Here is a 24,423-nt window from a genome sequence, read left to right as displayed (position 1 = left end):
AAAGACGACGTGGAAATAAACATATACGGATAAAACGTGAGGTGTTGAACGGGCTAAAATTATCTTCATCGTAAAAGGAAAATGAGGATAAAGAGAAAGAAGATGAACAGCTTTACCAACCGCGCTCGCCAATCAGCGCGCGCATGTGATAATCCTTAGATATCAGATTTGCAAGTCTGAAGAACAAAGGAAAGGTGCGAAACCGTCAAAAAGTTTTCTATTTCTTAGTACGAGTTAGTCATTGACGAAATTGCCTTTAACATGTTGCAGATCTGCATTTCTTCCAGATTTAAGCCCTTAACCTCGGCATGAAGTAACTCGATATTAATTAGAGGGATCGGCGCAGGAGCCGTTTGCACAAGGTGTTATGCATTACGTAAAGCCCTTATAGTAACGTCACCGCTTCTAGTAGGAATATGCTCTTTATACCTGAGACCCAGAGCTCGTCCTGTTTGCCCGGTGTAAAATTTTGGACAATCCCCGCAAGTAATTTTATATACTCCTGATCGGGAAATTCTATCACTCTTACTGTGCAAGGAGTGAATTAAATTCCTATGTAAACTATTTTTAGTAGGCTAGATGACTCTGAAATTATGAACTCTGAGTATATGCCCCAATTTGTAACTTATGTTGCATATGTAAGGGATAGATATCGTTGCCACCTGTTTGTCGTCTAACGCATCCCCTACGGTGGAAGACGTAATATTATTTTTATTTATTATTTGTTATACATCTCTCTATGAATATAGCCACTATTTATAGCAATATTCTCAAGTGTGAACAGTTCAGTTTCTTGCGCATCTGGGGCAAGAGGGATAGCTGTAATTGGATGAATATTAGAATGAAAAAAGTCCATGATGTGGACGTACGGATGGGCCGAGTCTGCAGGTATAATATTATAGGAAAACGTGTTTATCCTATTTGGCTCGTCTCTTGTTCTATTCATTTCATTTTTTGATACACGTTGATCCACATTTGGGAATATATGGGCTGCAGTTTATGGCGCGCCATGGCCCACTGAACGTAGGCTGGTGTAAGGTGGAGTGTACACCATTAAGTTACGTAGTGGTTTTGACTTTGTGCATATGTACTGCTTGTCTTTTCCTTTTCTTTTTTGTTCATAAATGTATAGCTATGGTGTTCTTTTAATTACCGACAAAGGTCTTTTTAGGCACTTTTGGGTTTTATTGTTGTTCTGAAGAAGGTGTAGTTATCTACGCCGAAACCTGGATTAACACTTAACACCAGGTGCTTTTTTCGCAATCGGGGCGGGATTTTAGTTTTTTTACTATATTAATATATAGTAATATATTAATATATTAACCAACTCTGAGCTGAAGAGATTAGCACAGGAAAGGCATTCGTGGCGGGCCGCATCAAACCAGTCAGTACTCATGACAAAAAAAACAACTATTGATGACGCGCTGCGATGTTGAAGGTAATGTAGTGTAATGTACTGACTTCCAGGAGCCCCACTGCACACTCCCGCTCGCCTGGGCAGTAGATCTGAGTAATCTAAGTGGATGTAGGGGCTCCAGTGTTATATAGGTGGTGTAGCGGACTGATCTGTACATTCATGCTAGTGAGCATATCCGTATAGTCAAATGTTGAAATGTGTGTGAAATCAGATCATCAGTCCCTAAGCTTACACACTACTTAACCTAAATTACCCTAAGAACAGACACATACACCCATGACCGGGAGAGGACACGAACCTTCGCCGGGACCAGCCGCACAGTCCATGACTGTAGCGCCTGAGACCGCTCGGCTAGTCCCGCGCGGCAACCGGATAGCCCATAAAGGCTTTAATGTAGTTTAGTTTATTGAAATGGACGCCCAATGCACCCTGCTGCCCGCCAGCAGATCCGCGTGGTTCCCAATTGTGTAGGTCGTTCGGCGTAGTGTAGTGTAGCGTACTGACCTTCCTGATCCCCACTGGGCGCCACCGCCGGCCAGCAGGTCCGGGTAGTCCACAGACGTGTACAGGTTGCCGCCCCCAGGGCCCAGGTCCCGCCGCCGCATCACGTGCGCCGTCAGAGTGGAGGCGGATAGCAGCGCGGGCGCGGGGGCGGAGGATGGCGCCGGAGGCGGCGGCGGGCTGCGGCCGGACGGCTGCGGGGGCGGCGGGGACAGAGGTGCCGGCGGCGGCGACTTGAGCTGCCCCTGCACCTGCACCCAGCTGCTCGATGTCGTGCTCGGCGTCGTGTCCCTGCAGACACGACAGATCAGTGTCCTGCATCACTGGCACGAGAGACACGTAACACACAGTGTTGAAGTCCGCAACAAATACAAAGTCTCCAATAACCCTAATTGCTAACTTTTTGTACGAGGGTCAGTCAAAAAGTAATGCCTCCTATTTTTTTTTCTACGTTTAATTGTCAGGAAATTTAAATGCAATTACATAGGTTGAAAACCACAACATTGAGGATCATTTTGTTATTTTTCAATGTAATCTCCGCCCATCTCTACAGTTTTGGTCCATCTTTGAACAAGGGCATGTATCCCAGCACGGTAAAAATCACAGCTCTGCTTCCTAAGCCATTGACGCACGGATGTTTTGACGGCCTCCTCATCTTCAAAATGAATCCCACGATGAGCGTCTTTTAGTGGCCCGAACAGATGGAAGTCTGATGGTGCCAGGTCAGGGCTGTATGGGGGATGAGGCAAAACTTCCCATCCAATTTTGACAATCTCGTCAGAGATGTGACGACTGGTGTGTGGTCTTGCATTGTCATGCAAAAGAAGAACATCTGCCATTGATTTTGTTGGGCGAACTCGCTGAAGACGTGCTTTAAGTTTTTTGAGGGTTGTGACGTATTGAACAGAATTTATTGTGCATCCCTGCTCCAAAAAATCAACCAGAATCACACCCTCTGTATCCCAGAAAACTGTTGCCATAACTTTCCCTGCCGATCGCACAGTTTTGAATTTTTTCTTCCTCGGCGAGCTTGTGTGACGCCACTCCATTGACTGCCTCTTTGATTCGGGTTCAAAAAAATGCACCCATGTTTTGTCCCCGGTCACAATTTTTTTCAGAAACTCATCTCCCTCCAAACGGAAGCGCTGCAAGTGTTGGGAGGCTATTGTTTTCCTTGCCTCTTTATTCTGATCGGTTAACATTCTTGGAACCCACCGTGCACAAACTTTTGAGTACCCCAATTGTTTCATAATCGTGATCACACTGCCTTTACTAAGAGAAATAATGCGACACACTTCATCTGCAGTCACCCGACGGTCACCACGAATGATGTCATCAACTTGCTGAATGTTGTGTGGAGTCACTGCACTCACCGGCCTGCCGCTCCGCTTTTCGTCAGTCAACGGTGTTTGCCCTTCAGCTTCCTTACAACGACGAACCCATCGTCTAACAGTGCTGACATCCACTGTCACAACACCATACACCTGCTTCAGTCTTTCATGAATGCGTATGGGCGTTTCAACTTCTGCATTCAAGAATTCAATCACACAACGCTGTCTCGAACGAACATCGATGTCGGCCATCTTACAAACTTCTGCTGTGCTGCCACCTGTTGACACAGAAAGTTACTACTGCAGTGGATTGCAGAAGAAGGTTTGAGGAATGGCGCCAAATTCAAATTTTTCACTTAACTTAATTTTTTTAAGTAGAAAAAAAATGGGAGGCATTACTTTTTGACCGACCCTCGTAATTTTCGTGGCTGTCCACACTCTCAAACTGTTTTGATAATAAAAAAGGTGTCCAAGTAGACTCTAATCTGTTTATTTTCAGTGCAATCATCCAATTTCAACCATGGGTTATTTCCAAGAGTGAAGCTTAAAAGATGTCACTGAAAATGACTGAAAGTTGCGCGAATAATGAACAGATTATAGACCACCTGGAACACGTTTTCATTCTCTAACCATAATTGTTATTTAGATGTAACTGCTAAAAACATATTCAAGACCACCTGGACATCAACTAAACTTTGCTATATTCGAAGGGTGGTTGAAAGGAAAGAATAACTTTATGAAACTAAAACTGAATACTGCACTATCAAATAAAATCAATATTTTAAATGTGTAAGTAGAAAAGGTGAGCAAAAAGTTTCAGTTGAAGCACCGGAAAATCCAGAATCGGACGGCAATTAACCAAAATCGCCTTAAACATTGAGGCTATCATCCCACCGACATACCAGGCTGAAGATACCCGTTTGGTGAAATGCCGTGTCGTGCTGCGTGAAGAAGTCTGCAAGTGCCCGATGCACATCCTCGACCGACAGGAATCGTCGACGTTTCACGTCTTTTTCTATAGGACCGAAGGCGCTATAATCACATGGAGATAAATTGGGACTATACGCGGATATTCGAGGTCTCCCTCTTGAGTTGTCTGTAATGGATGACCCCCTATACCGCACGGCGTCTTGTGTCAAAACTCAACCGGAACTGAACTGGGCACACCATTTTTCGACAGATATGCTGTCCCATACAAATTTTTCATTCACCGATGGATGTCTACCATTGTTTGCTGTTCAGCAGCCAAGAAAATAATAACAGCACTTTGGCCCTGTTGGGACGCATTTGGTAATAACTTCGTCACAGTACACGTTTCCGCATTTACTACACACACGTCGGAAAGACACGAATGCCAGACTAGTGTACCTGTCGGCGCTTATATATCCGCGTCGGAGCATCGCTACGTTGCAAAGACGCTGCAGCAACGCGCTCAAAGGGAAACGTTTTCATCGCCCCTCACAGTTTTTTTCGAAAGTAAACATCTTAGTACACCTGTAACATTCGATACCGTGTTACTCTTTCGGTGCAGTGTAACGAGTTTCGAGCCTTGTCTTCAAGCTGTCCACAATAACACAGACATGTCACTGCTTATGCAAGTCCCTCTCCTTGACAATAACTGTTGTTATTTTAGGGTCACAAGCAAGTTCAGTCGGGTTCATTGAACAGAAAATGCAGGCTTTTCCATTCAGTCAATTCCTGCCACCTGGAGGAAGGTGTTTACGACGTGAACGCGCAATCGTCTCGGAAGACGAATGCATCACTGAAATGTTAACTGTACAGCTGTACAATCTATTCGATAACCCTGTACCGAAACTTTACATGTATCACATTTTCCTCGACAGCGAAAAAGTTGGCCGACATTGTATGTATGCTGTTGAGGGACTGCTGAACCGCCTCCTGTTGACCCCGTGGGACTTCATACAACACATATTCGTGGTGTATGGCTGCTTCTGTCGCTTCTGTGGTCTAATACGATGATCATCAGTCTTCGGACAGGTGTCCTGCAAGCGTCAATAAGAAGAACTTGACGTCTCTGTTCCAGGTACCATTCCAAGTGTTCCCTGGCTCACCCCCTTTCCGCACGAAGTTGCTGGTTTGTGCTGTTGTTCCTAAAAGACATGTACAGGCCAAATCGATTGAAGATGTTTGCGTATTGTCGCAAGGGGGCCCAGTTTTCTCACAAAAGAAAGCACATATTTCTGTTTCATTGTCCTCTGTGTTCGCACGTTCCGCAATAGACACCATTGTTAACCATGGGCGACAGCTTCGAGGCAGGTTTCCATATGTCTCACGATACCATTACATCATGAGTGTCTCGTATTCGAGAAACCTGAACCGTCTAACTGTAAAATTAATCCTCATTCTAAGACGGTTTACAACTATTTCACCATAGATATTCACTTTTTATTTCGAATGAAATGATATTTTTCCTCATTTTTTGGAATCTGATTTCAATAATTTTATTTGTACGTCTGTGACACAATATCCCCAATATTCATCTCTATACCGGTTATTATTTAATATGACTGTTGTACCCCTCTTCCTCATACCACATGAGTAATCATGTATGTCAGCTACCTGCCTTTTCTGTTCTGGGCAGTTACCATGCAATTATTTCTGTACTTGTTCACTATAGAACTACAGAAAACATTTTTTTAACACGCTAACGATATTTTACAGTGATAGTTTTCTTCAGCACAGTGATGCTTCTAGGAATTGAAAGATAACTTCAACATCTATTGTTTTGCGATTGCAAAAACAGTTCTTGATCTCAGATATTTATCGTCAATTTGGTATTAACATCATCTTCATTAGCCATTTTAATTCTATTGCTCTACAAAGGCCATGAAATCTTCTTTTATACAAATGCATATTCCTCCGCTATGTCCTTTAATGTCTTCTATCTTCCGTTAAGCCATCGACTGTGTCTTATTTCTTGGAATCGACATCTTATCTCCTTGCGTAATCTTCCATCCATTGGTTTGGCTATATGTTATGCACACTCCCGTTTCATTACACTCATAATTTCAGTCCTGTACAAGAATTAAGTTCCTTGAGAAAATTTGTTTGATTTCATGTCTTTCCAGGTAAACCAGCTCACGCGTCTATGTCTTTCAAGCCGAGCAGGCCATTCGTTTCTGATCGATTTACGGATTGATCGTCTACATTTCACTGCCGTACAGCAACACTTTAATACACTGACTCCTTTTTACGTTTCAGTCACATTTTCGTTTTCAAAATCTTATTTACTGTACCATGAGAATTCGAGGGTCTCTTTCAGTCTTTCATTCACTTTTGTTCGTTTCGATTTGAATTATGGAGACGGCCGTGGTGGCCGAGCGGCTCCTGGCGCTTCAGACTGCGCGACTGCTACGGTCGAAGGTTCGAATCCTGCCTCGGGCATGGATGTGTGTGATGTCCTTAGGTTAGTTAGGTTTAAGTAGGTCTAAGTTCTAAGGGACTGATGACCTCAGATATTAAGTCCTATAGTGGTCAGAGCCATTTGCACCATTCTTGAATTGTTGTTGTTGTTGTTGTGGTCTTCAGTCCTGAGACTGGTTTAATGCAGCTCTCCATGCTACTGTATCTTATGCAAGCTTCTTCATCTCCCAGTACCTAATGCAACCTACATCCTTCTGAATCTGCTTCGCGTATTCATCTCTTGGTCTCACTCTACGATTTTTACCCTCCACGCTGCTCTCTAATACTAAATTGGTGATCCCTTGATGCCTCAGAACATGTCCTACCAACCGATCCCTTCTTCTGGTCAAGTTGTGCCACAAACTTCTCTTCTCTCCAATCCTATTTAATACTTCCTCATTAGTTATTGAATAGGATTGAAGAGAAGTTTGTGGCACAACTTGACCAGAAGAAAGGATCGGTTGGTAGGAATTTTTGAATTATGGAGACAAAAAAAAAACGGCTCTGAGCACTATGGGACAGCATCTGTGGTCATCAGTCCCCTAGAACTTAGAACTACTTAAACCTAACTAACCTGAGGACATCACAAACATCCACGCCAGAGGCAGGATTCGAACCTGCGACTGTAGCAGTCGCGCGGCTCCGGACCGAGCGCCTAGAACCGCTAGGCCACCGCGGCCGGCATTATGGAGACAGATGGGTCATATTGGTCACACATTATGTTGGTCAATTACAATTAATTTTCAATCGTACTGTCACACGACCTTCTTCAAGTTCAGTCATTTGCTTTTAAAGTTAAACAACATAACGTCATCACGAACAGTCGGTTCAGAAAGGTTCTACCGAGAAGGAGTATAATTTTTCACCTATTGTTAGGATCTGAAATCTATTCCTGGAATTTTCATTTTAAATGGTACAACTACAGGATGGTCTACGTATTGCTTTCCGGAAAATATTTGCAATAATGCTGGCGAGCGACTGATCCTCCTTGATGAACATCACGGCTTTTATTCGCTGTATAACCTGTTTTCCGATATTTTTCTTCTACGTTTTGCATTGCGGCCTTCGCTGGAGTTTTGGCAGAAATATTTTCCAGTATTAAACTATATAGAAATCAGTTCCGCGAGAACTGTGCTTCGTATAATACTCGAGAATGAACAGTCGTTGCTTTATCGTAAGCTTCATTTTGCGCTGCATTCATCTGGTCACTAAACCCGTCTGCCCTTTCACTCACTCAAACATAATGAGATGAGGAAGTGAATTATAGAGTGCTTATAAATTACTTATACAAAAATAAACCTTTGAATGTGGAAAAGGTAAACAGCTTACATAAATATACAGAATTAAATGCAATATGTACTCGGGTTTCATATACAAGTCGCTACCTTTTGTAACATGAGAAACGCCCGGTCTGGAATCAGTTTCCTGCAAAATCCTATGAAGGAAATTTAGTTATATGGTCTCGTGTGCTTGTGCTGTCAGTTCTCGCAGCTCGCCAACGTTTCCTGGGAGCGGGAGAACGGACACACGCTCTCTCTCTCCCTCTCTCTCTTTAATCTAGGCCCATTGGGGTAAAATCTGGTGCTCGAGGTGTCTAGCGCTTGGTTCACCATTTCCAAACCAAGCCGGCACAGTCCTACGGAGATACGGGACAATTTCACGGTCGTAATGTGGCGGCGCGTCATCACGCTGGAAAATAAATTGTGTCGTATTGTAATTGTGTCATCATATAATTTTCATGGATTTCCTGGTACGATATGGCTGTTACAGTTGGTTTGCAACAACGAAAGAAATGCCAATCTTCTTATAGCTTGCAGCGTAAGTGTTTTTGTTCACCCCATGGCCGACACTATGACGGTTCACTTTACTGCAGATATGGAAGGTGGCTTCGTCACTGAACCAATTTTACTATGCTCACCGTCTGTACAAAACTCAGTTTGTTTTTCTTTGCCAGTTCCTCTTAAAGTTTGCCACAGTTCCATTTTTGCGGCTTCAGTGACAGACGTTTCCGTAATACCTTCCACATAACATATTCCATACTATATCCCTAGGCATATTCAGTTCTAAGCTGGCAAGTCTCGTTCATGTACCCGGACTACGAATGTAAGACTACTGAACTTGTTCAGCTACTGCGTCAGAGACTCCTGATCCACGGTGACCCAGCGTCCATTGTGAAACGATTGTTCCAGTTAATAACAGTTTGTCTAGCGGATTTGTATTCATCAAACCATGAATAACACTGCGCACACTCTGCACCATTATATGACTCCGTGATGTCTGTCGGAAAAACTCGTTCGCCCATGCCACCTAGCAGGGTGGTGGCGAGTTAACAGCATTAGACGGTAATTAAACTTGAAGATATACGGCATTCACTGTTGTGTCAAACATCTGTGTAAATTATTTGCCATTTTCACAGTGAATATTTAGTTTTGTGTAACTAATTTGTAAACGCCGAGATATTGTGACTGAGCAGGTGGGGTATGTGCATGCGCAGAAATCTGACAAAAACCTCACGGTATATGGAAATCACGAGTTCCAGCATTTTCTGTGATCGGCAGTTTGTTCATTAAGAACGGACAATTTCGCGTCAGTCTTATAAAAGTTTAGAACCGTACGGATCCACCGACCTTTTTGAAGTCACAAACATCTTTGATGTATACAGGGTGTTACAAAACGGTACGGCCAAACTTTCAGGAAACATTCCTCACACACAAAGAAAGAAAATATGTTATGTGGACATGTATCCGGTAATACATGCGGTGCTGCGGTCGGCAACGCCTATACGAGGTGTTACAAAAAGGTATGAACAAATGTTCAGGAAACATTCCTCACATACAGAGAAAGAAAATATGTTATGTGGACATGTGTCCGGAAACGCTTACCTTCCATGTTAGAGCTCATTTTATTACTTCTCTTCAAATCACATTAATCATGGAATGGAAACACACTGCAACAGAACGCACCAGCGTGACTTCAAACACTTTGTTACAGGATATGTTCTAAATCTCCTCCGGTAGCCAGGATACATGCATCCACCCTCAGTCGCATGGAATCCCTGAAGCTCTGATGCAGCCCTGGAGAATGGCGTATTGCATCACAGCCGTCCACAATACGAGTACGAACAGTCTCTACATTTGGTACCGCGGTTGCGTAGACAAGAGCTTTCAAATGCCCCCATAAATGAAAGTCAAGAGTGCGGAGGTCATGGAATTGGTCCGCCTCTACCAATCCATCGGTCACCGAATCTCTTGTTGAGAAGCGTACGAACACTTGGACTGAAATGTGCGGAAGCTCCATCGTGCATGAACCACATATTGTGTTGTACTTGTAAAGGCACATGTTCTAGCAGGACAGGTAGAATATCCCGTAAGAAATCATGATAACGTGCTCCACTGATCGTAGGTGGAAGAACATGGGGCCCAATCAAGACATCACCAGGAATGCCTGCCCAAACGTTCACAGAAAATCTGTGTTGATGACGTGATTGCACAATTGCGTGAGGATTCTCGTCAGCCCACACATGTTGATTGTGAAAATTTACAATTTGATCACGTTGGAATGAAGCCTCATCCGTAAAGAGAACATTTGCACTGAAATGAGGATTGACACATTGTTGGACGAAACATTCGCAGAAGAGTACTCGTCGATGCCAATCAGCTGCTGATAGTGCGTGCACGCGCTGTACGTGGTACGGAATCAACTGGTTCTCCCGTAGCACTCTCCATACAGTGACGTGGTCAACGTTACCTTGTACAGCAGCAACTTCTCTTACGCTGACATTAGGGTTATCGTCAACTGCACGAAGAATTGCCTCGTCCATTGCAGGTGTCCTCGTCGTTCTAGGTCTTCCACAGTCGCGAGTCATAGGTTGGAATGTTCCGTGCTCCCTAAGACCCCGATCAATTGCTTCGAACGTCTTTCTGTCGGTATACCTTCGTTCTAGAAATCTGTCTCGATACAAACGTACCGCGCCACGGCTATTGCCCCGTGCTAATCCATACATCAAATGGGCATCTGCCAACTCCGTAATTGTAAACATTGCACTGACTGCAAAACCACGTTCGTGATGAACACTAACCTGGATGCTACGTACTGATGTGCTTGATGCTAGTGCTGTAGAGCAATGAGTCGCATGTCAACACAAGCACCGAAGTCAACATTACCTCCCTTCAATTGGGCCAACTGGCGGTGAATCGACGAAGTACAGTACATACTGACGAAACTAAAATGAGCTCTAATATGGGAATTAGGCGTTTCCGGACACATGTCCACATAAAATCTTTTCTTTATTTGTGTGTGAGGAATGTTTCCTGAATGTTTGGCCGTACCTTTTTGTAACACCCTATATATGCAGACTAAGGAGACGAATTAAATTTTGTACCAACCCTGGTTCCCTGCTCATTAGGCAGATGCGCTAACCACTACGCCACAGCGCATTTGCATAACTGCTCAGACTATCCTAGAATGCTTCCCTCGTCAGTCCAAATTCTCGTGCACACTTACAAAGCTGAGCAGCTATTGCAGTACAGTCGGAAAGCCTGTGTAGTGCTGTTAGAGTTTAGGGGGAATACAAAACGGACTGAGGCATGAACGGTAATTTGGACTGAGGAGGAATGCATGATCGTGTAGTCCGTGCAACTGTGCAAAAGTTGTGCCAGGGTGGCGTAGTGATTAACGCATCTGCCGAGTGCGTATGTGACCTTGGTTCGAATCACACTGTTGGTACAAATTTTGATTCATCGCTTTAGTCTGCATATATACGTTTTAAATATTTTCCGGGCCAGTTTTATTTTGTTCACTGTGTACAAATAAATGGGCAAAAAATTTTTCGTATTTAAAATACAATAAAAATAATTAATAGATAAAATTTAAGTAAAGACAATTATATAACATGCACTAATACAATATCTGTTCCATATTTAAGCAAATCTGATAGGAACATGAAAATCAGGTAATTTGCTAAGAACGTCTGCTGTCGAAGGCGCGGGCTCCAAACTATAATATCGAAGGTGCAATTCCAAATCGATCACGCGACTGTCGTGGGGGGCGCTATGATAAACTATTTGTGACTTGCTAGGGAAACCCAAACGATTTTTTCGGTTGTCAGTGGGATGTCTGGTATTGTAAACGTTTCTTCGGACGATTGCCTCACGTGGAAGAATCTAGTTCCATTCTTACGCAATGTAGAAAATTGTTTGAATTTTTTCGGAAATATGGACTAATACTGGATGACGAAAGGAGGGACTGGTTAGACTGCCGTGGAGCGAAATCTATAAAAGTTCGTAAGAAGAGTTATGATAGTGAAATGCCTTCACAATTTCATTGCGGAAACTGTGGTAAACGAACGACTATCAGGACGAAACAAGGTTTGCTATTCCAAATTATCGATCCAGACCAATATAGTTCCTGTATCTTGCTGGATTATAGACTACACCTGCAAGCAACAGCATCAGAAACTGACTTATCTGCCAATACCGTGTGCGACTATTTCGGGTTTTGCAGAGAAGTGTGTAACGTAATAGTGACGGACGACGGTGTACCGATCGGTGGATCAAATAAAGTTGATTGAAGTGGACGAATGGCGCATAGGAAGAAGGGAAAACCAGAGAGGACGACCCTTAAGGAATGAAATATTTGGGTATTCGGTGGTATAGAACGACAGCCCCGGTAGTGATTTGTGGTAAGAGTTCTAAGAATGACATACATCCATGTTCATGGTTGAATCAGTTTACGTACGCACTTCCACCAAATTGGCCACTAAGTCACAAACTGGAATTTATGTGCGGCTATTTAAGTCCTCAGGGAATTCGCTACACAAAGTGAATATGTGCCGTAGCGTGCACTGGGCTCCGAGCTGTAGTGGTGCCTTTTCCCTTTTAGTTTTCTGCACCGCTGCCTACTCTTTTACTATTCTCTGTATCTATCAACACAACTCTTCAACTATCAATCTATCTAGAGAGTCGTTAAAGAATAACCGGATATGACTATTTTACCCAAAAGTGATTTCGGAAATTACCGTTTAGACTTACTATATTTCTGCAGCATTCATTCGTAGTTTAAACGAAATTTTACCTGTTTATCTTCGTGACAATATTACTTCATATGTTGACGATAATCGTATTGCTAAATGTTCTTGGAGTGAGCATAACAAAATTTTGGATTCATTATTACATATTTTTGCAAGAGTTGGCATTGCAGTGAACTTGGAAAAATCTGAATTTGGTTGTTCTCAGGTGAAATTTCTTGGGCATATTATTTGTACAGAAGGTATTCTTCCTGATTCAGAGAAATTAGACGCTATTCGTAATTACGCTCTTCCTACTACAAAACGTGATGTTCGTAGTTTCCTTGGTGTCTGTAATTTTCTTAGACGCTTTGTTAGATTGGATGATTTGGCCACACCTCGTTTATGTGAACTATCTGGAAAGAATTCTAATTGGTGTTGGGATGAGGAAGCTCAAGCAGAATTTGAACAACTTCGTGATGCTTTAGTTGCAGCTCCACTTCTGACACATCCGGATTTATCTAAAGATTTTTGTTTGGCGGCGGACATATCATACAAAGGCCTAGGTGCACACTTATTTCAAGAGATAGAAGAAAACGGCGTTGTAGTACAGAAAACTATTGCATTTGGAAGTCGTGTTCTCTTTAAATCAGAAAAGAATTATTCGATTACGGAACTTGAAGCTTTGGCTGTTGTTTGGGCTTTCGCAAAATTTCGCATCTTTTTGTATGGCAGACATACTAAGGTTTACACCGATCATCGAGCTCTGGAATTTCTCATGTCAACAACATTAACACATCGTAGATTGTCACGATGGGCGCTGTATCTATAGGAATTTGACCTTAGTATTGTTTACATACAGGGTTCTTCAAATATTATTGCGGATGCTTTATCACGTACACCTATGGGATTGAAACAAAGTGCTGAGGAGGACTGCAAGGAAAACAATTATTGTTTGATGTATATTCAAGGTGTTGCGTTTGAAAATTTTATTTCGTCTTCGCTCCAGGACATCGCTAAGGAGCAAAACAAGGATCCAGTCTGGAAGGACATTAAGGAGAAGTGGAGGAGGAAGTAAAGCGTAGCGATTAGACAGTATTATTTAGTTCGCAATGATATTCATTTTAAAAGAAAATCGGTCGACAACTCTGTTTGGTTAGTTTGCATTCCTGATGACTGGGTTAATAAACTGATTTTGTATACACATTTCAGTTATGCACACTTTGGCCCCAGAAAATGCTTTCATAAATTACGAGAAAATTCCTACTTCAGTAATATGGAAAAACGTATTCGATCTGTTCTTGCCAGCCGGCCGCGGTGGCCGTGCGGTTCTGGCGCTGCACTCCGGAACCGCGCGGCTGCTACGGTCGCAGGTTCGAATCCTGCCTCGGGCATGGGTGTGTGTGATGTCCTTAGGTTAGTTAGGTTTAAGTAGTTCTAAGTTCTAGGGGACTTATGACCTACGGTGTTGAGTCCCATAGTGCTCAGAGCCATTTTTTTTTTTGTTCTTGCCAAATGCAAATTATGTCAAAAGGCTAAGCCGCCAACTATTTCTCACAGAGCACCGTCGTTTCCTATCATTCCAGCGAAATTAAAGCACATGGCTGCACTCGATTTGTTCGGTCCAGTGGTTCGTTCTACTAACGGTTTTGCGTACATTTTGGTAGCAGTGGAATTGACATCAAAATATGTGTGTTTTACACCTTTACGCAAAGCAACAGCTCATTCAGTATCTAATGCTTTCATGAAACATTTTCTTAAACAAGTGGGTCATGTTGATAATGTTATATCAGATAATGGATCACAGTTTCACTCTAAAATTTGTCTTCGTACTCTACGGCGTCGTAAGATTAAACCAATTTTCATTTCACTTTTTCACCCCCAATCTAACGCTTCAGAGAGATGGATGAAGGAAATCAATAAATTGTGTCGACTTTATTGTCATCAGAATCACAGAACGTGGGCTCAGTATCTTCATATTTTTCAAAACATTCTGAATGAACTCCCTAATGATTCAACTTCTTTACCGCCTATATTGATATTAAAAAATAAAGCACCGACAAATCGCATTTCTGAAATCGTTCCTTTTCCGCCTTCACGGAAACTGCGGCAGTCTGAAGTTGTCAACCTGGCTCTACAAAATACAGTATTACATCTGCGACGACTAGAAGAGAGAAATCAGCTAAACGTCCTGGTCGTTTAAAAACCTTGTCAGTTGGTTAAAAGGTGCCAATTAAGTCTCATCGTTTATCTCGCACAGGAAAGGGCTTGGGTCGCAAATTTTTTCTGCTTTATAACGGTCCATGTAAGGTTCGTAAAATTATTCATGATAACACTGTCGAAGTAGAAACTTAAATCACAGCGCTCTAAGGGAATACATCATGTGTCGAACGTTAAAATTTTTGTGGAATGACATACTTTTGAGAAGCTAACAGTTATACGTAACACACAGAGAGTACAAGGATACCGCGCCGTGTTCCGGCGGCGGCACATACTCAAAGCACAGTCAAGTCTGCGCGCCGCACAAGGCAGTCGTTGACCGCAAACAATTACTTCCTACGTCACGCGTACCTACAGCTGATCGAGCGCTCAGTGCGAATACACTGACAGCTGTAAACAAATACACAGTCACATTTCTCTGATGAAATTCAGTGTAAAGCTATAGTGACTTGATAAATTATGTTATTTACGTTCAGTATTTTTCAGGATACAGTTGTATAAAACATTTAAGAACTTTAGGTAAATTCTGTGTGTGTCCGACGTTAAAAGGACTTGCTATGGAGAAAATTTCAGGAAGAATGTAATTTCGAAGAAAAAAGTAATAAACTAAAAGGTAACTGTTAATTGAGTTTATTTTTCAGGAAACATATTTCCACTTAGGTACGCACTTTAGATGTAATTACGTGATTCATACTTCGTGTTAACTGACATTGACAATGATTGATTAATGAACAGGGTTGTTACTTATGTATATTATGCATCGCTTGGCTGCTATGCTTTTCCACTGACATCATAGTTTTTTATTATGTGCCTGCTGTGCTTATTTATTTAAATTATAATTGTCACCTGATTAATAGTGCTGATATGGTTATGCATGTAAGTCATACTTTGTGATTTATCTGCTTGCGCCTTCATGTTTACTCATTAAGATTACATATCAACATTTATTGGCTTGTGCTGATATGAAGCTAATGACCTGTTTATTATGTGAGATATATATTTGCTGCATTGCGTATGGATGGCATATTTACACATTTCTGCTTTGTTGTCATAACTATTCTTTAATTTGGTGTATAGAAATGCTGATGTACGGTGTACGAACATGGAATTTAGGTCACACTATGGTATTAATTATAGATTGTTCACTTGGCATAGCCTCATTATAGGTATTGTGCTACATCCACTTGTTAACATTCTGTTCTCTACTGGTATATTTACTCGCTATTGCATATCTTGCTTACGTGCAGTGCCTTATATTTTAAGATAAGAAAATGGACTGCTATAATTCTGCGAACGACATTGGTACAAGAAACTTCACTGACGTCACATGAGCTGGGCGTTTTATGGAAGCTGTATAAATTTATGCTAATAGGAAGGAAGCTAACGACATGACATATCAACACTAGGTTTAGACCATTGACAGTTATTACACTGTATTCTTCTTGAGCAATTGAAATAGCAAACGACACTTGACACAAGAAATACTCCACATGTTTGCTTCTGTTTTGCCCAGATCCTTGAAGTGGTGTACACACTGTGACGTTGACTAACTATTATCAACTGTTATACATTGCTGCCAGTGCTACTTGATACACATGTTCAACATCAAATTTTGACAGAATTGCATTTACACAGTTAACACTATTCAGTTACACACTAGTACTTAAATGTGGATGAGACATGAAAGAGTGTGTTTTGTGTGTTTTCCTTTCCCAATCCCAAATAACTGGTACCTACCTATCCCCTAAATATTATTTTACTTGTTTGTTGTGGCTTGCAATGACACCCATAAATATTATAGATTTAGTGTTATTTGTGTATTGTAATAGTTAATATAACAATTATCTGATATCATTTGTGTGTTTGCAATAATTTGTATGTTTAGTGTAAGAGCATTGATAATGATTTTGTAATAGCAATTGTGTGTGCAATCAAACTGTTGTTTGTGCTTACTCGTATTAACATTGATGGGTGCCACTTTGAAATGTTTCATTTGTGCTGATGAACTCTGATGAACTGTCTGATTAGTGATAGTGAATATTATGGACTGTTACCTGCACCTGTTCGACATTACTGGGTGCTACTGATGGAACTGCTTCTACTGAAATGATGTCATTTGATGATGTCTGCACCTGTTCAACATTACTGGATGCCACTGACGGAACTGCTTCCACTGAAATGACGTCACTTGTTGGTGTCTGCACCTGTTCAACATTACTGGGTGCTACTGATGGAATTGCTTCCACTGAAATGATGTCACTTGTTGGTGTCTGCACCTGTTCAACATTACTGGGTGCTACTGATGGAACTGCTTCCACTGAAATGATATCACTTGTTGCTGTCTGCACCTGTTCAACATTACTGGGTGCTACTGATGGAACTGCTTCCACTGAAATGATGTCACTTGTTGGTGTCTGCACCTGTTCAACATTACTGGGAGCTACTGATGGAACTGCTTCCACTGAAATGATGTCACTTGTTGGTGTCTGCACCTGTTCAACATTACTGCGTGTTACTGATGGAACTGCTTCCACTGAAATGATATTACTTGTTGCTGTCTGCACCTGTTCAACATTACTGGGTGCCACTGATGGAACTGCTTCCACTGAAATGATGTCACTTGTTGGTGTCTGCACCTGTTCAACATTACTGGGTGCTACTGATGGAACTACTTCCACTGTAATGACGTCACTTGTTGGTGTCTGTATCTGTTCAACATTACTGGGTGCTACTGATGGAACTGCTTCCACTGAAATGACATCACTTGTTGGTGTCTGCACCTGTTTAACATTGCTGGGTGCCACTGATGGAACTGCTTCCACTGAAATGATGTCACTTGTTGGTGTCTGTTCCTGTTCAACATTAGTGGGTGCTACTGATGGAACTGCTTCTACTGAAATGAAATCACTTGTTGCTGTCTGCACCTGTTCAACATTACTGGGAGCTACTGATGGAACTGCTTCCACTGAAATGACATCACTTGTTGGTGTCTGCACCTGTTCAACATTACTGCGTGCCACTGATGGAACTTCTTCTACTGAAATAATGTCACTTGTTGGTGTCTGCATCTGCTCGCCATATTTGGGTCCACTGTTGGAGCTGTTTAAATACTGCTGATGAAATGTTATGAGACTGCTATTTGCACCTGTTGACCATTGCTGGGTGATAATGTTGGAACTGTCAACTACTCTGAGGAGTGCTACTGGTTTATTGAACTATTGAATGGATTTTATGTGAATATTTGTATAAACTGATTTTTTGTGTGTTTACTGTTTATGAAATGTTATGAGACTCTTACCTGCACCAATTCGTCATTGCTGACACTATTGATTGAATTGATTAACCACATGATACTTGTGTAAACTATTATGTAAAATCACAAGTATGCAAGCATTTGTATTCCTTACTGTATTTAATATATTAGGTTATTGAAAGGTCAGTGCAAAGCCAAAATTTATTTAGTTATGTGGTATTTACTTATTTAATATTATCTTTTATTTTTGTCTGTATTTTTTTGGACGAATTTGGTGGTATTTTCACCACCAATGCCTGCAAAAATAGCATCAAATTCTAGCCCGTGGAGGAGGGGCATATAAAAGGTGGCTACACAGCGCCAGAGATTGCGCCAAAGAGCTTTATTACGCCGCCTCCACTGGCAGTGGTTGTTGAGAAGTTGCTGTGGGCAGTTGTAGTTCTGAGGTAGGCGTAGTTGCAGTACTAGATGTGAGCATGTCGTGTGCAGTTGTTCTGATGGGTTAGACAGCCGATGCTCTTCGATTGGGGATATTATAATGATCGTCAATATATATGATGTAATTAAAGCATTTTTGTATTTTAAATTTCGTTAATAACAGTGCCTCTTGCTCACAGGTTCAGTCAACAAAGCATCTGGCTTGTGTTCAAGTATTAGAGTGTAATTCTGGTTTCTATGTGCAATCATAGTGTTTCTGGATTTTTTTAAATTTACTTCATTGTAAATGGCGTTTAAAGCATCTTGTCGTATTGAGGAAGAACCGTGCCAGATGTGTACGTTGAATCACACTTCCACACATAGAAAAGTTACACTTATGCTTTCTTGTTTCGTAGATTTTATAGTTGCTGTGGACTTAATTAATTAATTGTGTTAACGGAAATTTCCTTTCATTCTTTGTTGTTATTCTATGCAGTCAGATTGCGTACTAATATTATTCAGGGCCAAACGGTTACGAGACTGCGTAATCGGACAGACAGCGACTAAAACTGAAATTACTTGCATTTTATTGAATTAAGCCGCCATGCAGAGTGTTCTCCAGAGGCAAGGTAACTTAAGTCTGTTTGATAAAGCACTTTATATTTCCCGGTAGCAAAGTGATTACAGACGGCTTTCAGTCCTACAAGACACTGAAAGCAGCAGGATTCAACCAGGAGTTCGGCAACCACTCTGTAGCGTTCGTGTCTTCCGATGCCCCAGCGTTCACACGCAGAATACCGATAGGCTGTGGAAATCTTCCTTCTTTCAGTATCTGTATTTCCATAACTTACGGTTCCAAGCGAACCTTGACGCCTGTAACACTCTAAACATGTTTTTGCGTGACATTGGCAGAGTCTACCCAAGTTACAACAAAAAGGGAATGCTTCCGTATCATACACATCAAATGGACTTTTACTTGACGACAAAGTCGACGACGAGGGAGGTAAGTCGGCTCCTTTCTAATTACAAGGATTCTGTCGTTGCTACAGTGGCCGCTATAAACATGCTCATAATGCCCGCCACCACAGTCGCGTGATTGATTTAGAATTTAAGGTTCGATATCTATTGTTTGGAGACCGTGGCTTCGATAGGCAAACATTCTTGGAAATTACCGAAAATCAGAACAACGAAGAAAACAGACGGTGTTTCAGATGTCAAAGTCACGTCTGAGTAAACACTCAGAAAGTGTCACTTTCATAACTTCACCGCCACTATGCCCATGAACTGTTTAGTTATGAAAATTTCTTACACTACAGTTCTTAATTCAAGTCTTCATTACTACGAACAAACTTAAATACGTGGTGTAGACTTGAAGGAATGCTTAACCTAATGCTCATGGCTCAGGGGTCTAGTGAAGCAAGGGATACAACCCGTCGGCTTTGACCAATGGCGTCATACATTACATGATGTCTTCACTTTCAGCCATAGATAATAAAACAGTTCTGTGTTTGGGATAAGCGCTATCATTGTATATTAAAATAAGTGAATGTGATTTTAAAAGAGATAGCTACATGTTGCTGAAAATATACTTCGTGTGCATTTATTTAAATAATTGGTTGTTTGCAATTCCTTCGGTAATTAACTTCATCCTGAGTGATATTGAGGCAATTTGGATTATACGTTCCTTATTTTAGGACGATTTTAGTATCTCATTTTCGTTTGTAGGTATGGATTTATCTGCTCCGATGAACCTGGGTAATTTGAGAGATGCTATGGACGTAGACATTTTGGCCACGATTTGTTTTTTACAAATGTGTGGTCTCTTTGCCTAACATGTTCGATGTCGTGAGTGCGGAGAACATATGCGCCTCACAAGTGTATCTCGTCGGCGTAATCACGACTTATTCATATGGCGCTGCAGCAGAGATAGGCTGCGGCGGTCCATTAGAGGAGGTAACGGGCAGTTGTGGATTGGTACTCCTTTTGTAGGGAAGTTTGTGGGGAGTACACGAAATATAGAGGGCCGTTGGAGGGGGGAGGAGGGTGGTAGGGGCGGGTATTATGGTCGAAATTTACGAGTCGCATTTTGGCAAAAGGAAGTACAATAAAGGGGTAAACTCGTGTGGGATAATGGGTTTGGGGGGCTGTAGTTTCTGGTGAAGAGTGTGACGATGTAGTGTTTAAAGTATTACGATATCGAAGGAAGGAAGTTTTGGTCAGCTGAATTGAAGATCACGTTGCTGAGGGTTATTTTGCAATTTCAGATGGTTATCCTTCATATAGGGATTTAGGGGAAAGGGGTTATCAGCATATCGTAGTTAATCACAATACTGAGTTCAGATCATTATCCACAGGGGCTTGCACAAATAGCATGGAGGGTGAATGGTGAGCTGTAAAATCACTTGTAGGGAAGGAGAAACGCGGGATTCCCACACGTCAAAGTCACTTAGACGAATATTCGTGGAGGGGTATTCCCCAAACATTTAATCCCCTTTTAAATGTTTTGTTACAGGGGTTGGGCAAATGTATCCTTCCGAAATATGCTAGCTAATTTCACAACGGGATGAGTTGGTTTGGGTTGGGGGTGAATGGTGAATGCGTGTGTCTGTGCGTGTATGTGTGTGTGTGTGTGTGTGTGTGTGAGTGTGTGTGTGTGTGTGGGTGGGTGCCTGCGTGTATGTTTTCGTAATTTTTGTGTTATGTGGGTAAGTAATTTTTGTTGATGTCTGTCTAGGCGAGCATCGGTTCTTTTAAGAAGTTCCCGTTTGCTAAGTTCAGTTTTCCATTTTTGACTATTTTGATGTACACTCCTGGAAATGGAAAAAAGAACACATTGACACCGGTGTGTCAGACCCACCATATGCTCCGGACACTGCGAGAGGGCTGTACAAGCAATGATCACACGCACGGCACAGCGGACACACCACGGACCGCGGTGTTGGCCGTCGAATGGCGCTAGCTGCGCAGCATTTGTGCACCGCCGCCGTCAGTGTCAGCCAGTTTGCCGTGGCATACGGAGCTCCATCGCAGTCTTTAACACTGGTAGCATGCCGCGACAGCGTGGACGTGAACCGTATGTGCGGTTGATGGACTTTGAGCGAGGGCGTATAGTGGGCATGCGGGAAGCCGGGTGGACGTACCGCCGAATTGCTCAACACGTGGGGCGTGAGGTCTCCACAGTACATCGATGTTGTCGCCAGTGGTCGGCGGAAGGTGCACGTGCCCGTCGACCTGGGACCGGACCGCAGCGACGCACGGATGCACGCCAAGACCGTAGGATCCTACGCAGTGCCGTAGGGGACCTCACCGCCACTTCCCAGCAAATTAGGGACACTGTTGCTCCTGGGGTATCGGCGAGGACCATTCGCAACCATCTCCATGAAGCTGGGCTACGGTCCCGCACACCGTTAGGCCGTCTTCCGCTCACGCCCCAACATCGTGCAGCGCGCCTCCAGTGGTGTCGCGACAGGCGTGAATGGAGGGACGAATGGAGACGTGTCGTCTTCAGCGATGAGAGTCGCTTCTGCCTTGGTGCCAATGATGGTCGTATGCGTGTTTGGCGCCGTACAAGTAAGCGCCACAATCAGGACTGCATACGACCGAGGCACACAGGGCCAACACCCGGCATCATGGCGTGGGGAGCGATCTCCTACACTGGCCGTACACCTCTGGTGATCGTCGAGGGGACACTGAATAGTGCACGGTACATCCAAACCGTCATCGAACCCATCGTTCTACCATTCCTAGACCTGCAAGGGAACTTGCTGTTCCTACAGGACAATGCACGTCCGCATGTATCCCATGCCACCCAACGTGCTCTAGAAGGTGTAAGTCAACTACCCTGGCCAGCAAGATCTCCAGATCTGTCCGACATTGAGCATGTTTGGGACTGGATGAAGTGTCGTCTGACGCGGTCTGCACGTCCAGCACAAACGCTGGTCCAACTGAGGCGCCAGGTGGAAATGGCATGGCAAGCCGTTCCACAGGACTACATCCAGCATCTCTACGATCGTCTCCATGGGAGAATAGCAGCCTGCATTGCTGCGAAAGGTGGATGTACACTGTACTAGTGCCGATATTGTGCATGCTCTGTTGTCTGTGTTTATGTGCCTGTGGTTCTGTCAGTGTGATCATGTGATGTATCTGACCCCAGGAAAGTGTCAATAAAGTTTCCCCTTCCTGGGACAATGAATTCACGGTGTTCTTATTTCAATTTCCAGGAGTGTATTTCATTATTGCATTACACGATTACGTATGTTTTCGTTTTCTCCAGAATGAAAGAGAAATTTCGCAGCTGTCGTTCTTCTTTCGTTTCCCAGCACTAGCGTCAGTGCGACATTTTCGAATCTGTACTAACGATACTACAGACGAAACGCCTGACTCAGGTAAAATTGGTGTCCTGTCCTTAAGCTGACCTTTACACTGACACTACCTATTCGAAAAGAACGAAAGACGCAACATTGATAAGACGAGGGCTAGTGGAAATCCTTGGGTAACAGAAGAAATATTGAATTTAATTTATGAAAGGAGAAAATATAAAAATGCAGTAAATGAAGCAGGCAAAAAGGAATACAGGCGTCTCAAAAAAGAGATCGACAGGAAAAGCAAAATGGCGTAGCAGGGATGGCTAGAGAACAAATGTAAGGACTTAGAGGCTTATCTCACTAGGGGTAAGATACAGGGTGTTTCAAAAATGACCGGTATATTTGAAACGGCAATAAAAACTAAACGAGCAGCGATAGAAATACACCATTTGTTGCAATATGCTTGGGACAACAGTACATTTTCAGGCGGACAAACTTTCGTAATTACGGTACTTACAATTTTCAATAACAGATGGCGCTGCAAGTGATGTGAAAGATATAGAAGACAACGCAGTCTGTGGATGCGCCATTCTGTACGTCGTCTTTCTGCTGTAACCGTGTGCTGTTCACAACGTGCAAGTATGCTGTGGACAACATGGTTTATTCCTTAGAACAGAGGATTTTTCTGGTGTTGGAATTCCACCGCCTAGAACACAGTGTTGTTGCAACAAGACGAAGTTTTCAACGGAGTTTTAATGTAAGCAAAGAACCGAAAAGCGATACAATAAAGGATCTGTTTGAAAAATTTCAACGGACTGGGAACGTGACGGATGAACGTGCTGGAAAGGTAGGGCGACCGCGTACTGCAACCACAGAGGGCAACGCGCAGCTAGTGCTGCAGGTGATCCAACAGCGGCCTCGGGTTTCCGTTCGCCGTGTTGCAGCTGCGGTCCAAATGACGCCAACGTACACGTATCGTCTCATGCGCCAAGGTTTATACCTCTATCCATACAAAATTCAAACGCGGCAACCCCTCAGCGCTGGCTACCATTGCTGCACGAGAGACATTCGCTAACGATATAGTGCACAGGATTGATGACGGCGATATGCATGTGGGCAGCATTTGGTTTACTGACGAAGCTTATTTTTACCTGGACGGCTTCGTCAATAAACAGAAATGACACATATGGGGAACCGAAAAGCCCCATGTTGCAGTCCCATCGTCCCTGCATCCTCAAAAAGTACTGGTCTGGGCCGCCATTTCTTCCAAAGGAATCATTGGCCCATTTTTCAGATCGGAAACGATTACTGCATCACGCTATCTGGACATTCTTCGTGAATTTGTGGCGGTACAAACTGCCTTAGACGACACTGCGAACACCTCATGGTTTATGCAAGATGGTGCTCGGCCACATCGCACGGCCGACGTCTTTAATTTCCTGAATGAATATTTCGATGATTGTGTGATTGCTTTGGGCTATTCGAAACACACAGGAGGCGGCGTGGATTGGCCTCCCTAAACGCCAGACATGAACCACTGTGACTTCTTTCTG

General features: G+C 42.9%; 1 protein-coding gene across 1 annotated transcript in view; it reads right to left on the bottom strand.

Annotated features, from left to right (window-relative positions):
- The window catches only part of LOC126278469 (coiled-coil and C2 domain-containing protein 1-like), a 164,892-nt gene that overhangs the window by 44,264 nt on the left and 96,205 nt on the right, over window positions 1-24,423 (bottom strand). Inside the window, exon 4 of the mRNA XM_049978613.1 lies at window positions 1,922-2,209. Coding sequence (XP_049834570.1) covers window positions 1,922-2,209 — 288 coding nt within the window. The remainder of the gene's footprint in view (window positions 1-1,921; window positions 2,210-24,423) is intronic.

This window comes from Schistocerca gregaria, chromosome 6 (genome assembly GCF_023897955.1).
Source record: "Schistocerca gregaria isolate iqSchGreg1 chromosome 6, iqSchGreg1.2, whole genome shotgun sequence".
Taxonomy (NCBI): Eukaryota; Metazoa; Arthropoda; class Insecta; order Orthoptera; family Acrididae; genus Schistocerca; species Schistocerca gregaria.
This window is presented reverse-complemented; position numbering and strand designations above follow the sequence as displayed.